This window comes from Centruroides sculpturatus, unplaced genomic scaffold, assembly GCF_000671375.1.
Source record: "Centruroides sculpturatus isolate CEXI.00-Female unplaced genomic scaffold, Cexi_2.0 scaffold1249, whole genome shotgun sequence".
NCBI classification, from domain to species: domain Eukaryota; kingdom Metazoa; phylum Arthropoda; class Arachnida; order Scorpiones; family Buthidae; genus Centruroides; species Centruroides sculpturatus.
The window spans coordinates 189,746-199,426 of NW_019385434.1; the positions used below are offsets into that span (position 1 = coordinate 189,746).

Sequence of the window (9,681 nt, forward strand, 5' to 3'; positions counted from 1 at the left end):
CAAAATACATCCGATAAGCCATTGTGAAGTCAACTGCACTGACCATCTGCATTTTACAACGTAATGTGCCTATACTCTTACATCTGTTCAGCATCTGTTTCAAGGTTAAGTGTAAACAATGTCAATCCACCCTTCATGTAGCTTCAGTCCCGTGTTGTTATTAATTCTGATGTTTTCCTGTATCTTCAAAATTTCTAGGTGTTCCTGTAGTCTTCTTTTTAGTTGATTGTTTTCTGTCATAATACACTTGATGCTGTCTTTTAAAATTTCACACCCTTCAGTGTTGCAATGTTGTGCCACTGATGATGATATCAAATTATTTTTGATGGCATATATATGTTCTTTAATTCTTGTCTTTAATTTTTTCCCAGTTTCCCCTACATATTTTTTTTTATGTGAACAACTGCAATCCAATGAGTAAACTACATTATTTTTTTCCAGATCATTATGTTCATTGTTACCATGTTTACTGATTAACAATTTTGCTATGGTGCTTGTGTGGTTTGGTACTAAAATAATATCTAGTTTTTTTAATTCATTTTTTAATTTTTCAAAAACACCAAAAACATATTCTATTTTTAGGTACACAGTCTTAACTTCTATTGGTTGTCTATTTAACGGTATATTTTTCCTTTTGTCTTTACAAGTTTCTAACCACTTAACCAATAATGTTCTAGGGTAATTACTTAGGCTAAACATTCTTATTATATTTTGTATTTCCATTTCTTGATCGGTTTCCAAGGTCGTTCTTTCTTTAATTTTGTTGATATACATTTGAAAAGTGTACTTTTCAAAAAGCGTTGTTTATTATTATTAGAAAAGGTTTATTTGAGGGATTCTTTGTGATGCGTCTCGTAATGGGTCCCAGGATGTATTTTGTTAGATCGCAGAGAGGATGCCCCTCGATGTGGGTTCCTGTCCGTGGTGAGGGGACCTCCTAGAGATGGTTTAGTAACTCTTTTTTACCATCCCTGGGATCTGAACGCCCACCCACGTGTTTGCTGTGCGTGGTGTCTCGTATACCGGAAAGGGGGACCCTGGTAGTTGAGGGGCAACACACTGCTTTGGCCCCTGCTTCGGATAAACGGGAGGCTCAAATCAGGCTCCGTTTGAGTCAATCAGCTGGTCGTTGAGTCATTCCTGACCTCGGCTTGGAGTCAACCGATCGATGCAGACCGGGCGGACACGTCAGACAAGATGTGCTCTTCTTGACTGCATTGTGAGGGTATAGCTCCTGGGAAACCCTGGTGTGACAGTCTATGGGAATCTCCCATGTGACGGCATCCTCTTGTTGGGCCCCATGGTGGGAGGGGTCACTAGGAGCTGAATAATTATCTCTAAATATAGATTCTCTAAAATCTAAAACATCTACCAATGCACTGCCACAAAAGGAGGTCCAATCAACCAACTTACCTTATTGTTCATGCTACAGGAGAAACACCTTTGTCGAAACACTCTCCCTTTTTAATCCAGAAACTTTTCGAGTCGACCATTGGGCACCTTAAAAAAATCCAAAAATTGAGGTCAGGAGATCTACTTGTGGAAGCAGCCTCCCCTCAACAGTCAGAAAAACTTTTGAAAATGAAGTCTCTAGGAGACATACAAGTCACCATCACACCACATACAAGTTTGAACTCTTCACGTGGTGTGATATCTGAAATTGAACTGATGCCTGAGGATGAATCAGATATTCAGATTGGCCTTTCAGATCAAGGAGTTACTGCTGTTCGACGCATCTCCATTCGTCGAGATGGCAAGTTCATTCCTACTAAACACTTAATTTCAACCTTTAATTAACAAACCAACTTTGCCATCTGCTATCACAGCAGGTTATCTGCACTGCCCACTTCGTCCGTATGTTCCAAATCTGTTGCGTTGCTTCAAATGCCAGCGATTTGGACATTCACAAACATCCTGCCGTGGGAAAAGCACATGTGCACAGTGTGGAACTGAAGGTCACGAGAGTACTGAGTGCACCAATTTTCCATGCTGTGTGAATTGTAAAGATGCCCATCCTGCCTACTCAAGGAAATGTTCTGCATGGCAGAGAGAAAAGGAGATTCAATGGGTAAAAACTAGAAATAATATACCATACCCAGAAACCCGCCACATGGTCACTCAAACTACAACATTAAAACAAAAAACATTTGCTTCTGTTTTGGAATCCACAAAAATATGTGGAGTTCAAACAGATATTTCTATATCACCAAGTGAATCTCTTACTCACCATGCAAGATGTTTACTGATTCCACCTACACAAGCAGAAGAAATGGCAAACAAAAAGACCAAAACCCCTGTAACTAAAACAGGGGTAACAACCAGAAATGTGAGTTATAAAAAGGCTAATAAGAACCCACTGAACAAACAAAAATTGAAAGCAGCCCTCTCTAAATCAGAGAGATCAGAGACTCAATCCATGAGTAAGTTCTCTGATATTTCTGATGAAGAGAATAATACCCAACCACCCTCACCTTTAAAAGGAAAATCCTCAGTAAAACTGAAGAGGGACACTTTTGCAAAGACTGCTGCCTCTAACACATAATGGATTATTTTATAATCCAATAGAACTGTCGTGGTTTTTGGAACAACTTCTCTGACGTTAAACACTTGACATCATATACCTCACCTCTCTGTGTGGCACTTCAGGAAATACATTTAAAACCTGGAGATAGGACTATTTTAAAGGGATTTGATCTCTACCGCAAGGATGATGATAGCCACAACCGTGCCAGTGCGAGGTGTGGCTATTGTAGTTTTAAATCACATACCATCTGTGCCGATACAAATAACAACTGATTTGCAAGCTGTGGCAGTCAGAATTTCAATTGGAGTAACTGTCACAGTTTGTTCTATATACTTGCCACCAGATGTCAGAGTCAACGAGGATGAATTGGATGCTTTGGTTGAACAGTTGCCTACTCCGTTTCGTTTACTAGGTGATTTCAATGGCCATAATTCTATGTGGGGCAGTCTTGACATTAATTGTCGAGGCAGGACCATTGAAAGATTTATAGGCAACCAGCAACTGTATTTATTTAATATGGGAGAAGTGACATACTTCCATGCCTCAACAAGAACATTCATTGCCATTGATCTATCACTAGCAACTTTGAACCTATTATCAGCATTTACATGGGAATTTGGATCTAATCCACTTTATTTTGAAAATTCAGAATTGGTGAAAGAACGATATCCTACATAGTCATGGAAACATGTGCCGCTTTGTACGAGACCCTAAAATATACATTTCAAATGGTAACATTAAAGGAACATTGGATGGCTATTGCAAGCACTTTCAAGATCGGTGGAATGTGCTTCATTGTTTTGGAGCCATTGATGGAAAGCACATTGTGATGAGGAAGCCCATCAACAGTGGTTCTCATTACCATAATTACAAAGGGACTGAATCAATTGTTCTTTTAGCAGTTGTGGATGCAAATTACACATTTCGGTAAGTTGATGTGCAGAAGGTAAGAAACAAGTCTATTTTGGACTTTCAATGCCTTGTTAACAATAATGTGTATATCAAAATAGAAAACAAGTGATAATAATTAGTAGATTTTTAATTAATTTAACTATACCAAGGGCTAAAAGCATTTTCTTTATTTTGATTTTCTAGATATGTTAATGTTGGCACACAAGGGAGGATCAGCGATGGAGGTGTGTGGAACAAATGCAACTTAAAGGAGCTTGTAGATGTAAATGCTCTTGACATACCTCCAGCTCATTCTCTTCCAGGTCAAGACATTTTCACCCCATATGTCTTCTTTGCCAAGGATGCTTTTGGCTTGAAACCGTATATCCTCAAACCTTATGGTGGAAATGATTTGACTCTGGAAGAACGGATATGCAATTACAGGTTAGCATTCAGTGGCTAATGCAACTGCATCTTGCAGCATTATACCAGTAGGAAAAGGGTAGATGGTATAATAAAAAAAAACCTGTGATCTTGGAAAATTGATAGAGCAATAGTTGGATTAAACATATACTTTAATAGTTTTTAGAATTTCATGTGGCCGCCAAGTAGTGGAGACAGCTCTTGGAATTTTTTCAAATAGACTACAGGTGTTCCTGAATCCCATACTGTTGCAGCCAGACAAAGTGCACACATTAATACTTGCTGGTTGTGCGCTTCACAACTCTTTAAGGAGCCATGAAAACACAGTATCATGGCCAGTCAATTATGTGGACAGAGATGTGGAAACTGGTATCACTGTGCCTAGTGCATGGAGGAGTGAGATTTCTGTACAGCCCGGGACAGATATACATCTTCCACAAGTGGCCACCACCTACTCCAACTTTTACAGCTCAGAGACAAAAGCTGTAAGGGACAACTTTAAAGCATTTTTCATGTCCGATGTTGGTGCCGTTTACTGGCAACATCGTTTTGTGTAGATATTGTTTATGTACAATTAAAAGAATTAAAAATAATGTAATAAAACAAACATTTATTGCTTTAAAAATTGGCTCTTGATTGATTGTATTATTTGAGCAAAATGCACTGTATTTCATATTTTGCTTCTTCCCGCAAGTCTTCATTAATTTTCATTAAACTGAGGGCGACGTGGTTACCAAAATTTTGTTCTATACATGCTGGGGGGTTGCTGGGCTTGTTTGCCATGTAGTCTACAGCCCTTTTATACAGCTTGAAATTAAGAGAGGAAGATGACACATGCAATGTCTTCTGTCGGTTTCTTTTCTCTCGTCCTCCAACTGTAACTCCATCGTCTGTTGGATGGAGACTAGACGGCTGGCTGTTTGATGTTGATGTCGATGTTGTTGGCATTACTGAGTAAATTCCTGAGATAGAGCTACTTGCTGGGATATTTGGCCCCATGCTTTTATTTATGGCAAAAGATAGCTCTTGGAACTCACTTTCTTCAGTACACATCGAGTCTTCTCTTTCTTCTGTAGCTATGGGTTGACTACACTTGTCCTGAAATCAAAACAAGCACTGCATCAAGACATGTGCACTACATGTTGTAGTGTACATGTCTAATGACCATGTTAGAATGTGATATTCATACATCAAATCATCCATAACTGGTACAAGGCGACAATCAATGTTCTAGGTAAGCAACTATACTGTTGCCACCATTATACCATACATTTATATAGCCTACATTATGTTTGCACTTACATTTTCAAGGGAGGTGCTGAGGCTGATGGTATCCTCACTTTTATCTGCCTGCATGGAGTCCCTCAGGTAAGCCATCTGGTTGAAATGCAGAAATCTGATTTTTTGTGCACATTATTGATGCCCACTCCAGATGACTTTGATTTCTGCAGCTTTATAGTTCCCTCTTGTATGCATTTTTCATAAGTTTAAATTTTTGGCTAAGGATCTTGTTTGCTGCAAATTATAATGGGAATGTTTAAGTTGTTATTTTCACTTTGCTAAACAATCAGTTTGAAAATTGGGATATGACTGAATAGATTATAGCCTATTACATCATACATGTATATTGGCTACTGTATCATATACATTAATGTAAGCATATAATTCGGAAATGCTGCTATCACTGTGACAAACATGCCTTGTGTATGTATGCAAGATACTATATAGGCTATAATTTATTTCTGACATCATCTAAACATAATTGCAGTGATTTTAAATTACAGTCTATAACAAAAGTATAGGAACACTATAAATTTTGTGTTTTCTCAAAATTTATTTTGAAATTATTACTGGAAATATTATTATTTATATCATTATTTTATCAGGTTTTTCACATTTCATAAAGCAGCATACATTTTTTTTCACAAATATTCATTTTTTGATGTGTTTTACAAAAGTATAGGTACAGTACTCCACTTAAAAGTCTTTTAAAACATTATTTTATCATAATAATAATTATCACAACTAAGGTGAGATGTCATCACTTTACCTGTCATGGTAACTTTTTTGAATGTTTCATTGAATGTTATAAAAACATTTTCAACAATGCCTCGTAGAACTGTACTTCAGGAGCATGAAATACATAAAATTTATTATTTGAGTGGCTCAGGCAAGTCTCTGAGGCAAATTCCAAATAACTAATAAAAACACGTCAACAAGGCAAGCTTCTGCTGGATTACCAGTACATGTATCTCCTGCGACTGTTTGGAGAACTTTAAATATTTTACGTTGTCATTGTTTTTTAAAAATGAAGTTGAAACCACCTTTAACTGCCAAACACAAATGAATGCGTTTAAACTGGGCTAAAGACGAGATGGGATGGACTGAATGGCAAGAAATAATGTTTAGTGATGAGAAGTTTAATTTAGATGGCTCTGATGAGTTTTCATATTATTGGCATGTTTTAAGAAGAGAAAGCAGAGTTAAAATAAGCTTGCAACAAGGGGAAGAGTTTGTAATGATTTTGGGTGGTTTTGGATGGGGAGGTAAAACTGATTTAGTATTTGTTGACGAAAATATGAACTCAGAAAAGTATCAAGAATTATTGTATAATAATATGACGACCTGCAATTAATGCTCCAAATGTAATAAATGGAAGTTTCAACAAGCTAATGTTCCCATTAATGTCTCAAGGCAAACAAAATATTCATTTATAAAAGAAAATATTGACTTAATTGACTGGCTTTCCAGATTTGACTGTTAGTCTAGATTTAAATCCCATTGAAAATTTATGAGGGATTTTAGCAGCCATTGTTTATAAAAAAAGGGAATCAATATGAATGTATAAATCAATCGAAAATTGCAATGATAGATGCGTGGGATGAATAATTTAAAAAATTAATAAACTCTATGCCTAACAGAATTTTTCAAGTAATTGTAGCCAAAGGGGGTGAAACTAAATATTCAAAGTGTTAAAAATTAATTTTATGTAATTTTAGAAAGTGTATGTATACTTTTGTAACAAGTAAAGTGAAAACTGTAATATAGTCTATTATATTATTGTTAAAAAATAAAAAGCTTTGAAAATGATATTTTTGTAATTGTTTTAAAACATATAAAACAGTTTTCTATTAAAAAAATTTAAATAGATTTTAAAAAAACACAAAATTTTTGGTGTTTTTATAGTTTTGTTACAGACTGTATTGTATTACTAATTGAGCAAATTAAACCAAATTGTATTACTAAATATACTAGCCCACAACAAATAAAATGTAGTCTACTTACAAGTGATGTTGATTCCATGTTCAGAAGCTAAAAGCTCTCTTAACTGTGTCAGTGTGGAATCCCTCTTGTTTTTTTATAATAGTCCTCATGATGTGGATTTCACAGATGTGGATTGGCTATAGAACAAGATTTTATTATAACCTATACTTCTAATCAGTCAGTTTTCATTCCGAACTTTGAAACAGCATGGGAAAAACAGGCCTACTAGTTAAGCCTAACTAGCCGAAAACTATTTACATACAAAGTTTATACTATTTTCTTTTCAATACTGAATGTATTAATTATGTAATTTACATCGATAAAATTCTATAATTTATTTTTCGATATGTGACATGTTTACGTTGTCATCCATTTTCCCCGTCCTCTCTTGCTAGCGTAAATGCTCTAGTTGTTGAATTCTGTGAACAGCGAGCCTACTCTCGTATCGCTGCGCTAGCGAAGGAAAACCAGCGCGGGCAAGAAGACGGGGCGGAGCCTTTGACGTCATCGGTTGTACTAGCGAACGTTTGCTAGCGTTTTGCTCTCACAAAGCCCTAGTTTGTGGCGGCTCTAGCATAGAGTTAAGAAAGAAATGGTTGTACTCAGAGGTATAGCCATTTAGACAATAAGAGGAAGGAAGAATGTAGCAAGAAGGTAAGTAGATGAACATTAAAGTAAGGGAGATAGGATAGTGGGAAGGGAAGCCCATGAGATCTTGCATTACATTTATTAAATTAGATCAGAATACAGATACAAATACAATTACAATACAGAATTAGTAAATGTGGTACAATATAGCATATATACGCGACAATAATTACCGGTTTATTAAAAGACAAAAGACATTAAGCAAAAAATATTAAATAAACAGTATAAGTGAAATAAGACTATGTACAAGGCTGGCATTTAGCCAGGAATGCGCAACAATTTTTGTTAACAGCTGAGATAATGGGATATACAAATACTCGAAGATTGTGACCATATGCGAACAAGGAAAACAGATTAATTGAGTTTATTAACTTCAGTGGCAAGGTTTTTGAATGCATTGATGATGTCCTTGTCGCTAAAAAACGTACGAAGGTCACACGGCCATAGTTGTCCTTTGTTGTAGATAGCATTCCTGAGTTTCTTTCGTTGGGCTATATAGAGTGGGCAGCGGAAGATTAGGTGCTTGGGGTCTTCTTCTTCGTTGAGGTCACAAGTGCATTTGCCGTCAGTTTTGTTTAGAAACCTCAGCAAGTAAGAATTAAAGTTACCATCTCCGTTAACAGTTGTGTTAGCTGGAAGGTGGTATTGAAATTCCATTTAGGACAGTCCGAAGGAGAAGGGAGGTAGCGGTGGGTGAGCCTGCCTGTATTGCCATTATCCCATCTGGATTTCCAAGTTTTGAGAATAATATCGTGCAACAGATTGTTGAGATGGGTGATGCTAATTCTATTGTAGGAGATATTAGTTGCTAAAGTTGGTGCTTTGGAGGCAAGAAGGTCCGCTCTATCATTATCCGCAACCCCTGAGTGCCCTTTGACCCAGTGGAAGTCTATGTTAATGCCTCTGTTCCTGAGGGCACGGATACTATTGACGGTGTCTCTTATGATAGGGAGATTGGTGTTGCACTTGGCTATTTGGTGTATGCCGACTCGACTGTCGCTGAAGATCTGGTAGTTGTGTTGATTCACTGTATTGTGGTTGTTTGTAATCCAGGTAATGGCTTCCAGGATAGCCAGAGACTCGGCGTGATTGATCGTGCAGTGAGGTGCTAATTTCTTGCACCTCTGGTAGAGACACTGGGTTCCCTTATAGACTGTGAATGCACAGCCAACGCCGAGCTCGGATTTCGATCCGTCGGTGAAAATGCTGATTGAGTGTTTATCTATTGGATCGTGTATTGAACTTTGAATGCTGGTGAAGCTTGGGTGGATGTACTGCAGGTCCTTGTGTTTGTCAAGGCCGTAGGTGGTGACGTGCATCGCAATTTGGTTAATTTCATTGTTGTAAGTCTCTTTGCAAGTAGCGGTGCTGAAGGTCTCAAGATTTATCTCCCCTTTAGCTAACTTGTGCAAATTATATCTTATATTTGCTTCTCTGATCTTAAGGTCAATAGGGAGAGTGTTGTTGAGGACAAGAAGGGCCTCTGTAGGGGCTGTCTTGTAGGCTTTGGCAATGTTTATGGCCGACAGCCTTTGGATGGAGAGAAGCTTACGTTTGATGTGGACCCTCGTAGCCGATGAGCCCCAGATCTCTGCCCCGTACGTAATAATGGGCTCAACAACCGCGGTGTAGAGAATCCTGCTCGCCGAGGGACCATAGCCCCATTTATTTCTGCTTATCGTTTTGAGCGCTTGGGCTACTTTGGTAGCCTTTTCGTAGATGTGATGTACGTGGTCGGTCCAGTTTAGCCGATGGTCGAGGATAATCCCTAGATACTTGACTGCAGTTGAGTTTTGGATCTTTTTACCGCTTATTTTGATGCTGGGCCCTTTCTTGAGTGGGTTACCCTTTGGAAAAACGATAGCGGTACATTTGGTATGATTGATAGAAAGCTTTACCTCATTGCACCATTCATGGATAATGGCTAGAAC

At 37.7% G+C, this 9,681-nt stretch overlaps 2 protein-coding genes and 1 pseudogene across 2 annotated transcripts in view; 2 read left to right on the forward strand and 1 right to left on the reverse strand.

Annotated features, from left to right (window-relative positions):
• Positions 1-1,232: 1,232 nt before the first annotated feature.
• Positions 1,233-6,865, forward strand: LOC111638952 (annotated as a pseudogene).
• LOC111638949 lies at positions 3,213-3,878 on the forward strand. The gene is made up of 2 exons (XM_023384729.1): positions 3,213-3,451; positions 3,620-3,878. Exons 1-2 carry the CDS (start codon positions 3,213-3,215, stop codon positions 3,876-3,878), a joined length of 498 nt encoding a protein of 165 aa, XP_023240497.1.
• Positions 6,866-8,334: 1,469 nt separating the features above from the next.
• Positions 8,335-9,681, reverse strand: part of LOC111638950 — a 3,897-nt gene continuing 2,550 nt past the window's right edge. Inside the window, exon 3 of the mRNA XM_023384730.1 lies at positions 8,335-9,674. Coding sequence (XP_023240498.1) covers positions 8,335-9,674 — 1,340 coding nt within the window. The remainder of the gene's footprint in view (positions 9,675-9,681) is intronic.

Excerpts from the sequence above, each read along its gene's own strand:
- LOC111638949 (XM_023384729.1), top strand. The coding sequence starts at position 3,213 with ATGTGCCGCTTTGTACGAGACCCTAAAATATACATTTCAAATGGTAAC. Across the intron at positions 3,452-3,619 it reads GATGCAAATTACACATTTCG|ATATGTTAATGTTGGCACAC; the intron begins GTAAGTTGATGT and ends TTGATTTTCTAG.